Below are 22,307 nucleotides of genomic sequence, written 5' to 3' on the forward strand. Positions count from 1 at the left end.
CTGGAAATTTCAGATTCATGCAGGTCAGATGCAAGTGGTTCTGTAGTGACACCCAGGATGTGGGAGACAGCTCTCCTAGAGAATGAGTAAAAACTGAAAGTCACTGGTTGGCATCTGTCCACGTTTGATCCTTGCAGAAGGGTGCAGTTCAGACCCCAGTGCACATCTCAACTCCAACATGATAATGCAATTAATTGATTAGCTTTCCCTGTGCATGAATTTTGTTTTAAATAAGTGTCTGTCGGGATCAGAGTAGAATAGTAAGCCTGGAGTGAGCAGAGAATGCATCCCCCATCCCCATCTACACAACAGTGATTCTTTGTGAGTTCTGTTTGAAGCAATTTACATTTACAAACAGGAGAGATGATAATTGGCCAGCAGAGTGACTTGGCGTTTGCTCTCTGTCTGGGAACACTGGTTCACAGAGTCATTCAATATGTTGGCTAACATCAGAATGGAAAGGGATAGAATTATCACTCAACCTTAGAGACTAACAAATTCAGTGTGGGTGGGGGTATAGGACCTGTGCTGTATAATACCTCAGACATATATCCTGCGGAAGTATTCCTTAAGAATTGAGTGTGATAAAAAGGATTTGCTCTTCTTCAGAATTTTTTATTGGCGAGCATATGTGGTGGTAGGCTTCATAAAGAATCCTTTCAAGTACAATATGTGCTTTGACCCCACATGTCTTCTCTTCCCCTTCTTCCCTTTTCTCCCCGCCCTGACATTCTCTTCTTCCCCACCCCTAGGCTCCTTCTGTTTTCTCGTAAGTGGGTTTATGTATCTCTATAAAACCTAGGATTTAAAACTGAGAGAAAGCACGAATTATTTGTTTTCCTGAACGTGGCTTATTTTGCCTGATGTGATGATCTGAAGTTAAACCCATTCCCTGGCAAATAGCTTAATTCTTTTATTCATGGTTGAATAACACTTCATTATATATACAGTTTCCTTTATCCATTGCTGATGGACACCTTGGCTGACTCCCGACTTAGTACTGCAGTGAGCATGGAGGCTCAAGTATTTCTATGATATGATGACTGAACATCCTTCCTCCTCAGAAGTGGTATAGCAGAGCCAAATGGTAGTTCTGCCTTTTTGCTTTTCGAAGAATCTCCATGTTGTTTGGCTAGCTTGCTGTGCCACCAGCAGTATAAAAGGTTTCCTCTTTCCCCACATCTGGACTGGTACTTGCTGTTATAGTTGTTTTCTTGGCAGCTGTTCTGACCAGGGATGGAACCTCAGTGTAGCTTTGAGTTTCCATACTCACTAAGGATGTTGAACATTTTCCATGTTTGTTTTTTTTTAAATGAGATTTATTTTTTTTAAGCATAGGTGTTTTGCCTGCATGTATGTCTGTGCGCCTCATGTATGCAGTATCCACAGAAGCTAAAGAAGGACTTTGAATCCCTTGGAACTGGAGCTACGGACAGTTGTGGGCTGCTGTGTAGGTGCTGGAAACTGAAGCCGGGTCCTTCAGAAGCCCAGACAGTGCTCTTAACTGATGAATCATCTGTCCAGCACCCACTGCAATAAGGTTCTTGGTTATCTATATTTCATCTTTTCAGGTCTGTTCCTTAGCTCATGCATTGATAACTTCTTTTGGTATTCAGCTTTTTGAGGTCCTTAAATACTAGATGTCAATGCTGTGTTTGTAGTGCTGTTAATAAAGGTTTTCTCCCGCTTGGTAGTTTGTCTCTTCACTTATTATCTTTCCCCCTGCTGGAAAGTCTTTAACTTCATGCAATCCTGCTTGTTGAGCATAGGCAGTTCTTTCCTACATGTATTTGTGGGATGTTTCTAACAGCTTGAGAGGTCTAGGTCTTAGATATGCTTGGAATCTATGCTGTGCAGGATGATGGAGAGGGAACTAGTTTGTTTTTCTACATGTAGACATGTTTCTCAGGACTACTGGTGGGAAAGACTGTCTTTCACTAAATGTATGTTTTGGCATCTTTGTAAAGAGCAAGGTGGCTACACTTGGGTGGGATTAGTGCTGGATCCTCTGTTTTGCAGATCTATGTGTCTGCTTTTGTCCCAGCACCATGCTACTTCTGTAAACACGGTTCTGAAGGTACAACTGTGGCAGTCCAGGTCTGGCTTTGTTTCTTCTCAAGATTGCATGTTTCTCGTGTGTGTGTGTGTGTGTGTGTGTGTGTGTGTGTGTGTGTGTGTGTGTGTTTTAAGGATATGTGTGTTGCATATGTGATATGTAACTTTTTTTGGATAGTATTACAAGTAGAATATTTTGAGGTTATCATATGGGAAAGCTGCTGGTTTCAGTATGCTGAATTTGTGCCCTGATATTTTACTGACAGTGTTTATCATATCTAAGAGTTTTCTGGTGGGATCTTTTGGTCTCTTATATGTGGGATTGTATCATCTGCCTATAGTAGCGTTTGGATTCTTTCTTTCCTATTTGTGGTCCTTTTATTTGTTTCTTTTATGCTATTTCTCTAATAAGACTTCAGATACTCTACAGAATGAGACTAGAGAGGATGGAAACCCTGCTCTTGTTTCTAACTTAGTAGTTTTCCCCACCTACTATACTGTTGACTGTAGGTCTGACATAAAAAGCCTTTGTCATATCGAGGTAAACCCCTTCCATTCACTGCTTTTTTTTCTGTTTCATTTCTGGTTCTTTCAGGTTTTTATCATGAAGGGATTTTAGACTTCTTCAAAGACCTTTCTGCATCTGTTGTCTGATGATCGTCTGGTCTCTGCCCTTGTATATCTTACTCTGATGTATTACATGTATTGGTTTGTGCATGTTGAAGCATCTCTGCATCACTGGGCCATGCTCATTTGATCCTTTAGAGGGAATGGGGCTCAAGTGTAACCCTAGGATTCCGAGGTTCTGACATCGTGGTCAGAAAATGATCTCTATTGGAATCGCTAGGAGATTCTCCTCAGATTGGATTGCGCACATCTTTTTCTGACCACTGGCCCCTCAATTTGCCTCGAATACATTTAATACCTCCAGATCTGACTTTTATTACTTCCTTTCCTTGCTGCCTCCCTCTAAGACTGATGAGCAGGTCATATGGTCTGTGCCTTGATTGCAGCCAGCACACACACTGCATGTCCATTCTCCCATGTGTCGTCCAAACACAGCTTTCCTAGCCTCAGCTACCCACGCCACTTATCACCAGCCATATTAAAGCACAGCACAACTGAATAGTGAGGGCCTTGTGTATTTAGAGAAAGAGGTTTAAAATACTTTATTAGGGAACACTCATCAATATTGAACAAAGCTTAAATACACGGCATCGATATGTATAAGGACTATATAAATTTTCATCATCGTGGCAGACACATTATGAAACAAATAAGATAAATTTATTTTTAACAGTGGGCATGAGCCATACGTCTATATTTTAATAATTTATTCACTTGCTTAGTAGTATGTACATTGATTTTCTTGAAAAACAAGAACACAAAGCCAACACGATTGTCTACCATGCCACATCATAAATAAATGGGCCTGGAAAAAGTTCATAAACACTTACATAGCACATGCCAAGGGCATGGAGTCCATTTAAATGGAATCAAAAGCTTCGAAGCCATTGTAGATGTCTGAGTGTGGCCTATATGCATTAATACACAACAGTGCACACAATTCAAGTACAACAATGCACACACATGGATACATTATTTTCACATGGGAGGGAATTTTCCCTTATAGAGCATAGAGCACATACCAGACGCTCAGCATGATTTGCACTAATTGAAGGGAACATAATCATCAACTCCACTGACCAAAGACCAAACCTAGAACTGATGGACATAGCTGGGCAGTTAGGAACTGTACCTCCTGGGGATGTTACATATCCCAATCGCCAAGGTTATAGGAGAATAATGGCAGCTGAAACCAGGCAGGCAGCCCGCATCTGCGTCTCTGGCAGCATGGAGGTCTTGTGTGTGTGTGTGCAGCAGCTCTGAGGAAGAGACAGGTAGAAAAGCTGCATCAGGCCAGCAAATGTCAGGGTTCATGTCGGAATAGCAGCAGCTTCAGTTTATTTACTGAGACACACTTTTCCCTAGTCTGAGTAAATTAAGTTGGTGAGCGCCGGCAGACTGTAAAAGTGTAGTCCAAGTCCTTCGATTTATTGCTCTTTCCTCTACTTCCTGGGCTGTGTTTAGTTTGTAATAATCACCAAACACCATTGGCAGAACACTTGTCCTGGCAGAACCAGCTACTGCCCCTTCCTCTCTGGCATGGAAGGCAACCAGTGGGACATTTTAGTGATGCATGCAGTTCACTGCTGTATTTTTTGCAAGATAAAAAACCCCTCCTTATTTCCGAACATATTGCACAATGTTTCCTTGCTATAACAGTTTCTCGACTTTTAATAGCACAGAAGTGCCTTCTGTACAATTTCCTTACTAAGCCTTCTCAAGCCTTTGGCTATTCTTTTGGATTAAATACCTCATGTTTGAGAAAATGTACAATGAAAAAGAAATTAGATATTTTTCTATATAGTCATCTCACTATAACATTGTAGAAAGCTTTGAGAACAAATGCAGGCTACTAGATAACCAATGATAACCAATGCTTTTTGATTATCAGACATGGTGGTCCCACTGGACCACCATTTGCTGTGTCCTGGTTTGTCCAGTGAGTTTTCCATTGTCAGAGAGAGAGAGAGAGAGAGAGAGAGAGAGAGAGAGAGAGAGAGAGAGAGAGAGAGAGAGAGAGAGAGAAAAATGGTTTTGCCTGCAGGACTTGGGGAGTGAGGTTTGCTGAGTCAAGGGGCTGCCATAGTTAATTGCCTGGCACACCAAAGGGGGGGCAACCCCAGCCCATACTTGGGATGGACTAGCATTGGTGTACTCCTTCCTTTTGGGGAGCAACTTCCTTTATTACTCACTGTCTTTTTCTTTCAGGATCCAGAAGGGATAATATTTTTGAGAAACCTAATTTTGTGGTTAGTTTTGAAGGATCACAGGATCCTCCAGAACTATTCCACTCACAAATTTGTTCCTCCCCTCCATGGAGCATGGATGCTCTGAAGGTAAAGACTATCTCTGTCACTGTTGTTCTTCATTCCTTGGGTCCTAGAAAGCTCGTACTACATCCTAGATCAGTGATGGTGCCCACAGCTGGATGCAGTGGGAGCTTCCTCAGGAAGAAGGTGGGGATTTGTTTTGTGTGCTGGCTTCCCTCTACTTCTATGGATATGCTAGGGTTTGAGGGACACTAAAGGGACTTCAGTGTTTAGCTATTTTTGTGTGTATATGGTGCTGGGGATCAACTTTAGACCATATTCATGCCCGGCCACCCTCAGCCTTTGGTTCGTAACTTGTATGAATCCACTGGGGGACGTTATCCACGCTCACTTTATGATATTGAACTGCTTTTGTCCCAGTGTTGAAGGCTATGACATGACTGAGATTTGTGTCCCTGTGAGGTGATGCTTAGACAAGGGACATGTCCACATGTTGGGCAGGACTCAGCATCTCTTGAGGTGATCTCAGAAGGACAGAGGATAATTTGGGGAGATTGGATATCAGTCACAGATATGACTTTCTGTAATAGGCATATGTTTCAATAAAAAGCAGGGTAGGTGGACCTGTAGGGAACCATATTATGATTTTTTTAAAATGAGTTTTCTTTGTTTTACATTTACTTATTTATTTTGCATATGTGGTACAGCACATGTGTGGAGGTCAGGGAACAACTGAAGGAGTTGTTCTCCCCCTACCTCCGTGTGGATCCCAGGGACTGAACTCAAATCTTCTGGCTTGGTGGCAAATATTCAGCCATCTTGCTGGCTCCCATAATCTGCTTTTAGACAACCAGGTATCAATGTAATAAAACTCTCTCTTTTCACAAAGTAGTAATTTTTACCCTGAATCCCAAACACTCATTTTTAGAGTCAGAACTTGGAGAAGAGGGTTCTTAGAATTGAGATACATGTCTCCCATCAGTGGGACAACCCCATGATGTCCTCCTGACCCTTGAGTGCTTTCTCTCTCCAAGCACTCAGAGAAACATTCACTTGGGTCAAGGCTCTTCCCTTGGCTCTTTCTCTAACCTCACAGCTGCTCCCTAAAATCCAGAACTGAAATAGCCCTGGGCTGTGTTTATCGGAAGCATAGTTGGGCCAAGAACCTCAGCTCAGAAACTGACTTTTCCCTTCTGCTTAGAGCAAATTTGAGATCTGGAGTCATGAGAGACTGTTGGCAAAGAGATAGCCAGAGTCAGTCTCTCAAATGTGCCAGTCATGCTCAGCCATGGGTGGTGTGGACCTTCCCATTAAGTCACCTGTCCAGAGGTTCCCAGAGGTTCTTTGAAGGGCCCATGGTCATATCTGAGGAGAACATGTGACCTACAGCTCACATGACAGGCACTCAATTCCATGCCAACTCCAACTGATCCTGCTAGTAATTGGGAATGGCTGTTCATCTTGTAAACATTTACTTCTGATAGTTGCCAGGCATTGCTTGGACAAATTTAAACTGAAGCTCTGTGTTCAATCCCTTGTCCCTTGTCCTGCACTCAGAACGTGTTTTCTTTCTTGTGGCATCAGTTTTACAGACACACGTGCACCATGCATGTAAAGACTTTCACAGGGCCACTTCCGTAATGTAAAACTCGTCCTGTACCCAGTTGGTAGGTGAGGAAAGCACAAGCACCATTCTGCCTAGACGGTCCATGGCCAGGTGGGCATCTTCAAAGTAGGTTAGGGAGTTTGACTTAAAAAATATTAAAGTGCAATTTCCAGGTAAAGACATCTCTAATCCACAAAAAATAGCATAGTGGGTACAGAGCCCGAGTCTGAGTTTCAGAATGCAGCACCAGGCATGGTACAGCTTGTTTCTGCCTTCCTTTCTAATAATACAGAAGTTATCCATGGCTGCTGGTGATCCCGCAGGTAAGCTTGAGGAGGGATGAAGGGTAAAGGGAAGACTTAATCTCTCAATTGTACGTGGAGTGGTCAGGCCTTGCAGGTCCTTAATAACACTTGTCCCATGTAGGGAACAGCTGGGAGGGGAATATACAAACAGGGAGTGTCCTGGTGTGTGCAGAGGCCTACCATGATTGGTTGGTTTTATCACCTCATGAGGCATCTTCCTGAATTCACATCACACCTACATTTCACAGGTGAAGATATGGGACCTGAGAGGTCAAGGAGATTGCTCAGAGTCACCTCGAGACAGGAGACACACTAAAGCCCAGGACTGATGGCCCTGTCTACAGCTTTCTTTATACCAATCATGGCATTATTTTGGCTTTCCTCCTGGGCTGGGGTCTGGGTGGAACTGAGTAGGTCAAGGTTCAGCATGCTGAGTCTGGGTCAGGTTCACACAAGAGAGTTTCAGAGCAATGGGTGGGTCAAGTCTCAGGCTTCTATTTCTCAAGCTCCCTGAAGACCTTCCCCTCTCTCCATTCGCACAAATCTTTGTGCCAGCTTTCTGTGAAAATCTTTCATTTATAATATGACTAGAAAATCTCGTCCCTTGGTATGTCATCATTTCAAAGTGTGTTAAAGGGTTTAGCTTGGAGCATGTGTTCTAAAAATATAGCTATGTGTGCATATGTGTGTAGGCAAGAAACAAACCTCAGAAAATGTCTCTCAAGAGCTGACCATCTTGTCTTTTAGGCACACTCTCTCACATTTACCTGGAACTCAGTGAATTGACTAGGCTGGCCAGGATCCACATGTCTGCTATGAGCTATGGTCCCTTTCTTTCCTTTATTTCTTCCTTCCTTTCTGTCAGTTTTTCCTTCCTATTTTCTTTCATGGCTTCTGAGGATTTCACGATGCTTGCAAGGCAAACACTTTACCAGTTGGCTTACCCCCATGAACCTTACAATCTACTTTTTATGACTTCTGCCTCGTTTCTGCACCATGCATCAGAGTCACAGGAAGGAAGGAGTGAGATGATGTTGGTATCTGCTATCTTGGGTTAAGTAACTATGGATATAACTGAAAGGACGCTGTTTGTAACTTCTTGGGTCTAGAGAATGCAATTTCTTTTTCTTTACATCTAATGAGGAAAGCATGCGTTTTGATTTGGGCTTTTGTAGCTGAGACAGGGTGGCTCTAGCAGACTGCCTGCTCTCACTTGAAGTTAGGGATGAAGGTTGGGTGCAATACTCAACCTAGGAAGTCAGGAGCCAGGCTGACTGCTAGAATGGAGGTGAGAGCAAGCAAGGGCTTTACCTTTTAATTAAATTAATACGGATTTCGTTTTTAAAACAAACAAACAAATAAACAAACCAAAAACAAGTTTGCAGAAAACTGACAATGAATGGTTCCTAAGTATCTAAGGTATTTGCAGGCCATCCTTTTTAACGGCCTTCCTATGTTATCAGCTGGAATTTGAGCACCTCTTCTGTGGTAGAAAGTTGGGGCTCACAGGCATCTTGCTGTTTGTTAATATACCCCATGCCTCTGCTTCTTACAACCACTGTCACTTCTGTTATGACACAGGGACCAGGAAGGGGAGACACTGCATGGTGAGAAGTCATAATCCTATACTCAGATTTTGATCAGAGAGGAGAAAACAACAACAACAACAACAACAACAAACCAGACATCTTTAGGGATCCATCAAGACAGAGACCCACACATTCAGACTTATTTTGGGTTGACTTCTGCCTCTAAATACTTCTGTAGGTTTTAATTCCACAATAAATTCTCCTTTTCTCATTTCTAGATTGGACTAATGTTAAACATGTCATGGCACTCTAGACAAGGCACTGCACTGTGACAGAGAGAGTGAGACCAGAGATATTTCTTGCCTGAGAGGCTTGGGGTAGGATGAGGGCAGGAAACCAAAGCACAGCTCAGTGTAAGGAAAGCAGAGTGGAGGACGCCATGCTGTGGAGGAGCAGAGGCTTCCTAATGAGGATGGATGATCTCCACTTCTTGACAGGAATCAGGGCAGAGGAGAAGATCTTGTTCTATGCTTGTCACAGTGAGACCGTGGGGACAGTAAATCTGTCTACCATAAGGGCTGGGGTAGATGATGAAGCAGAAGTAGAATTTCACGAGACGTGATGTAGACAGGGTGAGGTGCTCAATGGCCCTGAAGAAGAGCAAAGCACATCACTAGGGTTCTGGGAGGTTTGGGAAGTAGTGAAGAGAAGGGATCCTCAGAGGTCTTAAGGGAAATTTCTTTCAGCAGGAGTGGCCATTGTGACCTTTGGTCTGGTTATTTTGATAGATGGGACCTGGGGTGATCACATTGTTCCCATGGGGCCCTACTGACCCAGTTCTCAGGACTGAGGCTGCCATTCATCTTTCTTCCCACTTTCTGCCTCACTCCAACTGTGTGGTCAAGGGGCTGCCCCACTGCATGCTGGGGTTCTGCTTTCTTGGGTGCTGATGTTTCTCATGGAGATCAAATGCCCACCTGACCCAGGACCATGTGGCAGCTTGCACTCCCCACAGCGAGTGCATAAAGTTATGAAATCTCTAGAAACCTCCAGGTCTCCAACCGTTACCCTGGCCCTTCCAAGTTCTTGCTATTTGTTCTCTCAGCCATTTCTTCTCCTCTACCTCCTTGCCTGGCTGGGGGTGGAAGGCTTTCCTCTCTCAGGGGTATTGTGGTGTACTGAGTGACAGTACTGAGTGACTGTCCCTGTCCTGTCAGAACCCATATAAGATCAATGTCTATGAGGTACCTCTCAAAATACTCTAAGTATTAAGAGTTTTAAGAATACAAGCAAGTGCATAATTAGTTGCTAAATACATTTTTGCAGACAATTGGCATAAAAACTTGCCAGGGTAGAGGATAAACAGAAAGGGCTGACTTTGAACTTCCTATCCTGGTAAAGGATTATGAATATTTTTTTAAAATTCTTTTGGCATGAGAACAAAAGAGAGAATATGTGGGATCTCATGAGTTGAACTGAATGCCTCCTAAATTCCCACTTCAATTTGAACTTTTTTTTTCACCTCACAATGTGACTGTATTTGGAAATAGTCTTTCAAAAGGTAATTAAGGCGCAGTGAGGTCATGGGGGACAGATCTTAATGCAATGTGACCAGTGTCCTTGTAAGAAGTAGACATTCTCACGGGGACTTGTGTACACACAGAGAAAAGACCACATGAAAATTCAGGGGGAGGTCAAGACGCAGTGAAGAAGAAACAACCCAATGCCTTGATTTTGTACTTCTAGCATCCAGTGCGGTAAGGAAAACAGTGAATGCTCTGGAAGCCGAGCGAGCCTGCAGAATTGGGTGGAAATGCACCTGATAAATGAACACAGGGATATAAAGGCTGAAACTCCCGGAGAAGACTGGAACACATGTGGGGGAAGACTCTCCAGAGTAGAAATTTTCCTTCAAGTTCAAGGGCAGGGTCCATGAAAAGGACAATCCCAAGTCCCAGATGCACATGGGACTATGTGTGTTGGGAGGAGCAAGGAACAGAGCCTTGGAGAAAACAGCATCCCTGTGGATCATTAGCCTGGGATATGCTTCCTGATGGATTAGTCATCGCTCAAGGTAAAGGGGAAACTGAGTCTCATTTATCAAGGCCTCGACAGGCTTTAAGGAACTCTTGAGAGGGACGGTTTATAAGGAAAAAAAAAGACAAAAGCGAGAGACACAAGATGACGAGGGAGAATCAAAGCTGACTTCGAGAGCTTGGGAAAGATGTCCAGAGCATGAGAGGTTGAGCAGATGTTCTTCAGAAATCTTTCCAAGCAGCAGCTCAGGGTCAGGGTAGGGTTAGGGTTAGGGTTAGGGACAGGGGTAGGTTTAGGGTTAAGGTTAGGGTTAGGGTTAGGGATAGGGGTAGGTTTAGGGTTAAGCTTAGGGTAGGATTAAGGTTAGGTTTGTAGTTGTGGTTGGGCTTTTGGTCAAGTTCGGTGTCAGGGTCAATGTCATGGTCAGGGTTACGTTTTGTGTTAAAGTTAGGGTCAGGGTTGGGATTGGTGTTAGGTTTCATGTTTAAGGTTGGCATTGATGTTGGGGTTAGGGTTAGTTTTGTATATATGTCATGAGGGAAATTACCTCCTAACCTTGAAGATTCCTCCCTCATGGCACTTTCTGCTGACCTGTCTTTGTGGTAGGATTCAATGTGGAACTGGCAAGTGTTTTTCTCTGCTACTCCCACCTGATGGGCAATCATGAAGTTATGAACTTGCTGCATAATGTAACCACTCACACAGGTTGGGAATGTTGATTTATTCCAGTGGGTATGTTAGGTTAGTGACCTCCTGTTAAAAGCATGCTCACCACCTACAGCTGGAGTTCACAAGTATTGGATCCAGTGGGTATGTTAGGTTAGTGACCTCCTGTTAAAAGCATGCTCACCACCTACAGCTGGAGTTCAGAAGTATTGGCTCTATAACCAACTGGTGGTGGTATGGATCAGGGAAGAAAAGTTGTGGCCCACGGGATAAACCTGGAACATACCTTGCTGTCTTTTGAGTTAATGATGGGTCTATATTTTTAAAGGATTTTCCCTTGAAAAGATCCAAAACAGAGATCATATAGTTCACCATACCTAAAATGTTTACCATCTAGCCATTTATGGAAACAGTTGGCCAACTCCTGGTATACATAAAACAGGTGTTTATTTATTTACTTTTGGTTTCTCTAGGAACAACCCCCACCCCATTTGTAACAATGTCTCTTGGAAAAGCACATTCTTCACTTCCAAATAGATGAAACTACCACCTTGCCACCTCATACACTGGGGACTATCATCACCTCTCTTTGGTTTCACACCAGGGTGGTACAATGAAGAGTGGCCATCTGGGGCTGCTGGTCAGAGTATGCCCAATGGCCCACAGGTTCCCTTTGAGGCCTTTGTGTTCTTAAGGACCTCACAGTGACAGTGACAGTTGGCTTGTCATTACATGTCACCCTATTGAGCAAAGCAATGATTGTCCTGACAATTTCCCTGGTTTGGTAGCAGCTTATCTATGGAGAAAGAACAAAGTGACTCATGCCTGTCTGTTAGCCAGGAAAGCAAGAACGGGTGGCCATGAACTACAAGCTCTTCCCAATTGTTGGCCAGGACAAGAGGGCAGAAGGTCCAGACTGAGCTGGGGTTACAAGTTGGAACTGAAGAAGCTCACTAGGAAAGTCAGTGAGTCAAAATACACAGTGAACCCTGGGGGGCACGGAAGCATCACTAATACAGATTGAATACGAGGGCATTCAAAGAAGTCCTTGACTCATAACTTCTATTTCTTCACACACCAAAAGTAGATTAAAAACCAACAAAACCTTCCTTTCTTTTCCTTCTCCCACCCTGGAATGACCTGGGTAAGTATGTGGCGATGGGCATAAACTTAAATTCATATTGGGATTTCAATCTTCATTCCCCATGACTTCCACAGATACTCATTTACTCAGCCTGTTTTGTAGACCAGGATGCTCATCATATTCTTTTCTCTAAATGCAGTGCTAAGTTGCGCTAGGATTTTTTTCACCTAAATCTGTATTTTCACGACTTAACAAATCATCACCTCCAGCCTTAAGTGAGATGGCTCTGCGTGAGCTACAGGGACAGTACGGCAAGAACTCCCAAATCCAAACCTCCAGTTTCAGGGCAGTTCCTTGCTTATCAGTCTCGGAAAAGCATAACTAAACCTCTCTGCTTTGAGCCACAGCTATGGTCAATCTTCCCTTCAGAGCTCCCTGCCATTCCTAAGGCCTTTGTAGGTTCAGCAGTGGTGTTTTGAACCATGACATTCTCCTGCAGAGAGCAGGTAAGCCTCTTTCTCAGCTCACCCTTATGCCATAGGTCTGGGAAACATGAAGGAGATCCTACCAATGGCACCTTTCCCTGGGGGTGGGCATTGTATGCTGAAATCCTAGCTTGCTTCCCAACCCAGGCCCCCAACAGTCATGTCCACTCCTTCATCTTGCGGGGACCTTGGAGGGCGGGAGGCCACTGTTGCCATGGCTTTTGGAAGATGTGGCCTCAGCACAGCTCCTCAGCATTAGTTTGGCGGCCCAGAGCAGGTGAAGTGTTCCAACTGGGCTCTGTCGCACAGGTGGCTTCATGGATAAAAGCCCTGGTAGTGTAAAAAAAGAGACCACAGTGATAGTGAGTATATCTGAGGCCTGCGTATCTGCTACCTCTGTCTTGTCTTGTCCCCCTGGTTTTCACTTGCCTTTCATCTGCTTGCTTGAACATCCACCTGTTCGCTTTCCCTTTGCAGATGAGCCAATCTCTTCCCTAATTAAGTCAGCAGGCATTCATCGAAGAGACAGCCTCATATTTTGGCAAGAGGATGGGGACAGAGCTCTCCCCAGAAGCAATTAGGAATGTTTGTTAGCGGTGATTACGGAGTGGTGATTAACACATGAACAATTACCTACTCAAGAAAATGGTTCCTAAAATAGTTTTGCTCCTCAGGCTTTCACCCCAAAACCTGCTGGTCTAGGAGGTCTTCATGGTGGTTCATACAGAAAAGGAAGCAAACTAAGATGCACAGCTGCCTATCAATGGCCTGTCGTCAAAATTAACCACAGTCTCTGGCTACCTGGAGAGCAGCATTCTGAGCCTTCCACTCTGATTGGCATATATGAAAATTATGAGCCCAGTCCATGCCCTGCAGTTCCTAGTGGATGCCTCTAGCTCGTCTGTTCTTGCTAAGCTGTAAAATAAAAGTTGGAATGCAGGTGATTGAGAATGAATGTTACATTTGTTTGTGTGTGTTTTTGAAGAGGCATTCTACCTAGGTGTTCATATAAACCATGACTAGCAATCAGGAGGAGGCTCAGAAACCTTGGTGCTCTGCAAAGTTTGTTAAACGCAGAGTGATTTCATGCAGAAGCATTCATAGATGAGGCTATGAAAAGAAAAGTGCTTTTCTCACAGTGGATATAGCTCTCTCTCTCTCTCTCTCTCTCTCTCTCTCTCTTTCTCTCTCTCTCTCTCTGTGTGTGTGTGTTTGTGTGTGTCTTGAGTAGTCTAGGCTGACTCAAACTTACTAAGTATTCAAGGATGACCTTGAACTCTTGATCCCCCTATTTGCACATCCTGAAAGCTGAGTTTATAGTCATGAGCCACTACTCAGGTTTTAGGTCCTGCTGGTCAAGTGTCCAGGAGGCAAGCACTCTAGCAACTGAGTGACATCTCTGATGCTCTGGAGAGATTTTTTTTGAGCAAAGAGATCCAAGGTCCTTCTTCATACACAGGGTTTGAATCTAAGATGGGACTCAAATTCCCTACTGCAGTGTCGGGTTGATTTTGTGACATAGAGACAACCCGAAAGCAATGGTTTTATAGAACACACAGAAGAGGACATTTTAACTGGGGTTACTCTGGGTAAATTCCTCAAACTCCAAATAGAAGCAGTAAACATGTGAATATAAATACGACAATCATTTGTTTGGCCGCAACCACTTCGGTTTTTGGCACACTCAACAGTACAGACATTTCTGGTGGATGATGAAAATGCAAGTCCACTTCTAGGTTGTTTACCCTGTGTTTGACACTCCGGTGGCGTTATCAATTTCCTATAAAGTTGGTGCGCTTCTATCCAGTGTGTCCTGCTGTGGAGTGAACAGCTGTTAGGTACTCGCCTCCTCGGATGGACGGACGCCAGCAGTGTGCAGGCGATTGTTCATGGATAGCTTTACAAGTGTATGATTGTCAAGGTTGTATCTGACAACTCATTTTCTAGTTGTTTTTTCCTTTTCTCTGATTAGAAATGGCACCAATGGTGGGTGGCTTTTTAGTGTGCCTAAGCTTTCTCACTGTTAACATTTACATTTTATCATCAAGGGATTTAAAGATGACTGGTAACATGGAATGGTACTCTGCTGAAAAAAGCTAAGATTCCTCTTCCCGTAAGGAGGCCCTTCTATGAGGGGGTGACATGGTCAAGGGTGGGCTTTAGAATTTCGATTTAGAAGGATGATATTCTGAACAATGAAGCCTATAGAGAAGACGAGACAGGTTCTCTCCCGATATCAACACACCCACATCTGTTAGAGTTGTTAAGAGCTATGCAGAGAGTCCAAGAGTTAGTAGAATCCTAGCCAACTTCTCAGTGGCAGAAGCCAAGTTCAGAACACAAGGCTGAGTAACGACCTAGCCAGCCAATAGGAAGACAGAATCCAGGAAAAGGTGGAGGAAGCAGGTCACAGTCAAAGTTCCAAGACAAGCAGCCACAACACCCAGAGCCACAAGCTTACAGTTCCTCCACTGCAACGTGGGCAGAGACTTGCCCTTAGAAAGGCCGGTAGAAAAGAGTTCGTTTGATATAAGGAGGAAAGGACAGAAGTAAAGGTCAGGAGCCTCATTGTGAAGGTTTCATGGTAGCTTCAGCCTGCTCTGAAGCTCTTAGAAGAAATCAGGTGAGTGGGGCAAGACGTTATAAGAAAACATTGGTAGTTGTGATTCTTGTTAGAGTTGCTGCCACAGCCATAACTTATCTTACAATTCTTATGGTAGAATGGTAGGCATATTTTAGTTATTACATGTGATTAATAGGCACCACTTGTAATAATCTGGAACACTAAGAATGCAAGGATTTGGTTTAAAAAAAAAGCACATCTTCCCAGGTTTTGCAAAACGTAGGAATCTATTTGGGCAGTTGTTTGGCAATGAGTTTAAGTGCTTGAGGATAGGCCTCAATATGTTTGGAAGCTCAGGCGGGGGTGCATCTGGACCCTAAGTCTCATTCTACATGCCACAAGTGAACTCCATTCAATACGCCGTAGTGACGGGAGTGGGAGGAAAGGAAGCCAGCATCCTGCCATCCCACTGTGAAGTTCTGAAAAAGGCGAATTGCTTATCACATCAAAGATTAAGCAGGGCATTAGCCTGAATGTCAGTGTCCATCCCATTCCCGCCTCTTGCTCTGTATGGAGATAGAAGAAGGAGCCTTCCTTCCCCACCAGGTCTTGGGACTGCTGCCTCGGGCATGCCTTATCGTCTTGGTAAAAGTGTGCTGTCCTTGATTAGTCCTGGCCTCACTCCTCAGATCCAAGAGTGGAAAATGCACCCCAGTTTCAAATGGGGATAAGGAGCCAATCAGAGAGCAACCACTGAGAAGCACGGCCACCATCACCACCACCACCACCACCACCACCCCCACCACCACCACCACCACCACCACCACCACCACCACCACCACCCCCACCACCACCACCACCACCACACACACACACTTCCAGGTTCACCCAAGCTGAGAATATGGGGTGTTTCTAAACTTGCTGTAAAAGCATGCTGGCCATTACCTTACACCCCTTTCTGTTAGGTCCCCTCTCCATAAATGTCAAATGTAGTCGCCAGTAGGTTCAGCCTGAAAATAAAATCCCCTCCCTTCCATCAAGAAATAGCTCCAAACTTAGAGTGTGTGCTCAAAATATTCACAATGAAATCATCATCCTGTATTTATAGTCTTTTGGATTGTGTATGAAATTTTCTTTCCCATGGTATTTCTTGTTGAAAGGGTCAGTAGTGGAAAGCAGGATCAGAGAACGACTGAGGGAAATGGGCCTCTCATCACTTAGAAGCGGTCAGTTACCCTACGTCCTGCCTCTTCCCCTGTGCCCTACCCACTCGCCTGATAAACCGGCATCCTCCCTCTACCCTTTCCCCTGTTGAATGGCCCTGGCCTTCCGAGTGGGAAAACCAGCAGTACCTAGTGTTCTCCCTTTTCCTGTGACCTTTCCCATCCTCTAGACTTCCTCCCCGTTTTCACCGAGGGAGATGGTGTGGATCTTAATGGTTGGAACTTGGTGATTTTCTTCAGGGCGCGGGGCCGAGGACCCCACACAGCAGCAGACCTGCAAAAAGCTTTTACTTCTCACCCGGGCTGTGGTACAGGCAGATTGGTCCTTTGGCACTGTAATCCTGGCCGATCCCTGGGGCATGGAAGAGAAAAACTTCCATTCACAGACTCCATCTGTCTTGGAGATCTTATAGAAAGTCTCTCCCGAGCCCACCGGGATACGCACCATGTCTCTGTGCTGTCCCTCTAGAGCCTGGCTGGGTGGGTGCAGGGTATAGCCCAGGGCATGCTTGGAAGACTGCCTTCTGCGAAGACACTGGATTCGCAGGACATTCTGAAAGGCTTTCTTGAACTCCTGGCTGGAGCATGGGTATATGATAGGGTTGATGCAACTATTTAGATACCCGAGCCAAAATACTATTTTAAAAACGGTTTCCGAAGGCTTGAAATCCGGGAAGAAAGACCCTGAAAGAGAACGCAAAGAGTTACACATATGTTTGGCAAGTCAAGAGGCTGATCGGTTAGAACCACAAACAACACACATATTTTTTTATATTTATAAAAAGTTTCAAAAGCTTCCAGATGCAAGTGAATGTCTCATACTGGCTGGTACTCCTTTGCTAGGTTTTCAAAGACCATTTCACACAGATAGGGTTGTAGCAGCTCCCTCTCTCAGTTGTAGGGAATCATCTGTAAGCTTCCTCAGAGCTTTATAGACTGTGGCATCACATTTTGGTAGAGTCTAAACACTCAGCTTTGCCTGAGTGGTAAAATAAAGTGGGGGTACACCCAAACCCACATCACATTAAATCGTGATGACGCTAGCCAAGTGTGGTAGGGCATGCCTTTAATCCTAGCACTCTGAAGGCAGACTTTGAGGTCAGCCTGGTCTGTGGAAGGAATCCCAAGACTGGCTAGCCAGGACTACACAGATAGACTCTGAATGAGGGGAGAAAGCTGTGATTACCCTATCCTATCCTTTGTGAGCATAGGGTCTAGAATGCCCAGCTCCCGTTCCTAACACTTATTACTTCCTTGAAAAGGCATTGTATGAATTATGTACCCCCAAAATGCACTGTATAAATTATGAACCCCCAAAATGTTCCTCTTCATTCCTTTCAGTCAGGTTTGAAGGATAGTTTCACAGTCCTCTCACCCTGTTCCACATTTCATGCCTGAGCTGGTCTCCTTTCCCCACCTGCTTCCTGTAATAGTTCTTTGTCCATTCAGGTGAGTGGCTTGGGGGACGTTTTATTACACCTGTGGGCTTCAGGCTTTCTTTTCAAACAAAGAGGAAGGTGGAATGAATGTTTTCCTTAAGGCCTCACATTGTTTTCCTTCCTTACAGCCTTTAGTCTTTAGTACTATTATCTTACTTTATTGCTGGAGAAGTTCACACTATGCATGTAGTGTGTTTGGATAAAATCTGCTCACACTTCCTTCCCTCCAGCTCCTCCCCTATGCTCACCACTTTCCCCTCTCATCTTCATGTGCTCTTCCTGAAATGTCCGAAGCTAAGGGTGGGATTTCATGGGCCACCTTCTCTATCCATGCTGGGAAGAGTATGATCTTTATTTTCTTCCTTTCTCTTCCTTTTAAGCTGAAAACTCATAGAGTCAGGATTCTTAACACGCGTACTGGATGCTCTTATAGATGACTCCAGCCAACAGTATTCTGAGTTCAACCAGAGGTAAAACTTAATGCCGTGGAAGTCAAAACACACAGAATGGGGTATAGTTGGTGAGAACATTTATCACGGAAGCACAATTCTTGTCAAGTTCAATGTTTCTCAAAGAAATCACACACACACACACACACACACACACACAGACATGTGAGCACTCATGCACATACACACAAAAACAAACACACACATACACACATGAGTTGACAAGTGTTTACTATGGAAAACCATGTAGCTGAGGAAGTTTTATACTTTCGGTTCAAAGTTTTTAGTGCTGTCTAATCATTAAAACAAAGGTTTGAGTTACCAATTATGTCTTGAGTTAGGCAGTGTGATTAACTTTTTGCATATAATTTAACTATCAATAAGAGTGAGAGTTATATGACTTCGGGGCTGGGGAAACGGCTCAATCAGTAAAACGCTTGCCTTGCAAGCCTGAAGACCTGACTTTGGTTGCCAGAACTCACATAAAACAACACAGATGTGATGGATGGCACGTGTCAGTGCTCATCCCAGCACTGACAGGTAGATTCTTGAAGCTTTCTGGTCAACCAACCTTGCCTACTTAGTACGTTCTAGGCCAGTGAGAGAACTTGTTTCCCATTCCTACACAAAGTGGATAGTGCCTCAGGAATACGACCTGGAGTTGTCCTTTGATCTTCACACTCATGCACACACATATGCAAGCATATACACATGCATATGCATCTACACACATATATGTACCTTCACATAAGCACGTGATCACATAACTAGTTACAGGCTTAATATGAATATTTCTATTGTAGCAAAAAAACCAAAACAAAACAAACAAAAATCCCAAACACCCTGTCACTTAATAAGGTTGAGTAACTCAACCAAGGTCACTCAGGTAGTCTGCGGCAGGGCTGGGACTTGACATTTCAAGTCTAACTTCATGGACTCTCGGGATCTCCTAGACTAACACATTTCTTGGAAGGAGAATGGTATACATGATAAGTGAGATGAGTGGTTAGGGAAAGGCTCAGTTAGACTCAAGCTTTTCAAACTTCATCTGAGAGCAGGTAAAGTGGTCTATGTTAACATGATTACTGGCTTTGTGCAAACATGGTCAATTCTTGGGGACAATTTACTTTGCATTCCAATGCATATATACTGTCCAATATTTCTCATGGTGACAGCAATGTGATTAAGACAACTAATTTTTACAAATCTCTGCCTTTTCCTGGGCTTAATGTCCAATGGCAAGCAGAGATGAACTGCATATGGCAAAATCCACCTCATCTGGAGAGTTCATTACAAACAAACCAGCTAGATAGGGGGAGGTATTTTCCTTATTTGAAGAATTTTCAGCTAACAACAGCAACAACACATCCCATAGGCTCTTTGAACATGAAAGTATTAAAGTGATTTGAGAGGTTCCTTCAAGGATCCTGTTTCTCCAGGTTGGCATTCATAAATCTCACCCTTCTCTTCTATTCCTCAATTTCAGAGCCCCTCACTCTTCCCCGAGCCCTGCTTCCTTAATCTTGCATCTAGCTGACCCCTGGCTAATTTCATGTACTCTCTTCCTGTGGTTCCCAAGCTGTGTCCAGACATGTAGGGCTTCTGTTTTGACACTCACCATTCAGAACATCCCATTTGTTTTTTCTGTAGCTGAGGTATAGGGTAAGAAAAGGAGTTAGTTTAAAAAAAGAAACATATTAAGATTTGGATACAAGATAGTCTCTAGCCTCAATTCTTCAGGGAGATTTTCTTTTTAACCCAAGAACATCTCTGAATATTCAAACAGTGAGTAGGGGGTACATCCAGGTCAAAGACCTTTCCATAAACAGCCCCATTTGGTTTATTTCAGTAAGTGTGTGACAGTACCCGGATGTGTCTCAGCCTTGTACGTACTTGCCCACTCCCATCTGATCATTTCCCTAGAGGGAGGTGGCTGGATCTCCTCCCTTGCATAGAGCATGGTTTTCACTTTAGAAAGGACACATGTGATTCTCTCTGGAAAGCTGCTAAGAGGCTGTGCCTAGGGGAGGATGCAGAATAGACTTGACCAGTGACTTCCTAGTAGGCGAAGAAAGATGGCAAGGGGTTATGCTCTCCTTTGAATATTAGACATGTCCTCAGCTCTCTTTCTTCACTTCATATCTCTGTCTTAGGAAGAGTGCTTGGAGTGGGCAGTAGGCTAGTTCGTATTAAAGTTCCTCAGTCCACTGTCTCCTTTCTGGCCCAAACCTTACCGCACAGATTCAGTCTTATTTGGGCTCCCCAAAGATATCCTTTCAACTCAGTGTTATTCTTAGATTCCTCTCTCCCAGGTTACTGGTGATGCTTTTTGAAAATGTGAGCCTGGATGAAGGAGGTTATTCCTTGTCTCCCATCTCTCAGGAGCACCAGGGTGGAACCAGTCATGCTAAGGATGAGAAGAGAAATCTCTGGTCATGTCTGTGAGAGATTTATAATGTGGGTGGTGCCATTTCATGGATTGGGGTCTTGAGCAGGATAAAAAGGATAAAGGGAATAGAATGCCAATATCCATTCTTCTCTGCTTCCTGGCAGTGGATGCAATGTATCTAGGGGCCTCACACTCCTGCCATCCTGATTTACTGACCATTACAGACTGTATCCCCTAAAACCATGATCTAAAATAAATGCTTCCTTCTTTAAATTGCTTCTGTCTGGTATTCTGTCACAGTGACAGAAAAATAATGAATACAAACTATGGTTCTCTGACCCAGACAGTGGGGTGTAAACTCCACTTCATCAGGAACTTGCTTTGTTTAATCCCAGAGCTCTAGAATCTAGAATAATGACTTGGAAGGCCAGCCATTATTCCCGTTGAGTGGCTGACCTGGTTGAGGATGACTGTAGTTGACTGAATGACTAAGTGTCCTTGCTTTCCCTGTGCTTGTGGCTACCTTGTGGCATGCATTTTTCTTTTCTAACCATTGTACCCCTCACTTCTCGAGCTTTCTTCCTTTTCTGTGCACTTTCTTTCTGGTCTTTGGTTGTTTTCTGTACTGGCATTTTTCTCATGCCTCTCCCATTCTGTACCATTTGCTGTCAAACACCCCAACATTTCTTGTCCTGCTTCCCAGGAAGAGTAAGTTTTCTGAAACCCTATGTGAGAAGTGCCTGCTTCTTTTGTCACCATAGCTGTGTTTCATCCCCCAGTGACCTCTGTCCTGACTTTGCCTCCAGGGATCCAACGGCAATCAGCTTAGTTCCTGGAACATCTTGCCTTGTAGGTCAGGTCACCTTTAACATGTGACTTTGCCTATTTTAATTCTTGGGCTTTGGAAAATTTTCAATACTTTGAAGCTTCTTCTTTAAAAAAATGTTTATTTATTTATTTGTTTGTTCGTTTATCCATTCATTCTCAAAGTGGTGTGTGTGTGTGTGTGTGTGTGTGCGTATGTTTTATGTGTGCATTTGTCTGACCATGCCACAACATGTTTGTGAAGGTCAGAGGAAATTCTTTCCATGGTAGATTCTTTCCTTCTGCCTTGTTGAGGCAGGATGATGATGATGATGATGATGATGATGATGATGATGATGATGATGATGATGATGATCTGTCGTTTGTTCTGCCCTGTTCTCTGTATCCTAAGCCAGCTCGCCCGTTGATTTTGGATCTTGTCTCTGCCTCCCATCTCACTGTAGGAATGCCAGGATTATAGATGAGTATTACTGCACCCATCTGGCTAAAGATGGGATTCAGGGACCGAACTTGTTTGTCAGGGTCTGATATGAGTGCTTTTACCTACTGTGCCATCTCCTTGGTCTGGAACAATTGATTTTCCATCTACTATTAGTTGCTGCAGGTTTTGGACTCTTTTCCAACCTAAACCCTGTGACCACTTTAAAACCAGCTGGCTAGAGGCAGGTGGAGCAGGTGCTCATGGCCGAAGGCCAACATAAACAATCTTCTCACCTTTGGAGAGTCAGAACCTTCACTTTCATTGTAGAAGCTTC

The 22,307-nt window shown here is 43.9% G+C and overlaps 1 protein-coding gene across 2 annotated transcripts in view; it reads right to left on the reverse strand.

Annotated features, from left to right (window-relative positions):
- Positions 1-16,141: 16,141 nt before the first annotated feature.
- The window catches only part of Adra1a (adrenoceptor alpha 1A), a 94,572-nt gene continuing 88,406 nt past the window's right edge, over positions 16,142-22,307 (reverse strand). For both annotated transcript variants that reach the window (XM_032917848.1, XM_032917849.1), the window contains one exon: positions 16,142-17,134. In XM_032917848.1, coding sequence (XP_032773739.1) covers positions 16,617-17,134 — 518 coding nt within the window. In that variant the 3' untranslated portion in view covers positions 16,142-16,616. The remainder of the gene's footprint in view (positions 17,135-22,307) is intronic.

Source organism: Rattus rattus, chromosome 12, assembly GCF_011064425.1.
Source record: "Rattus rattus isolate New Zealand chromosome 12, Rrattus_CSIRO_v1, whole genome shotgun sequence".
Lineage (NCBI taxonomy): Eukaryota > Metazoa > Chordata > Mammalia > Rodentia > Muridae > Rattus > Rattus rattus.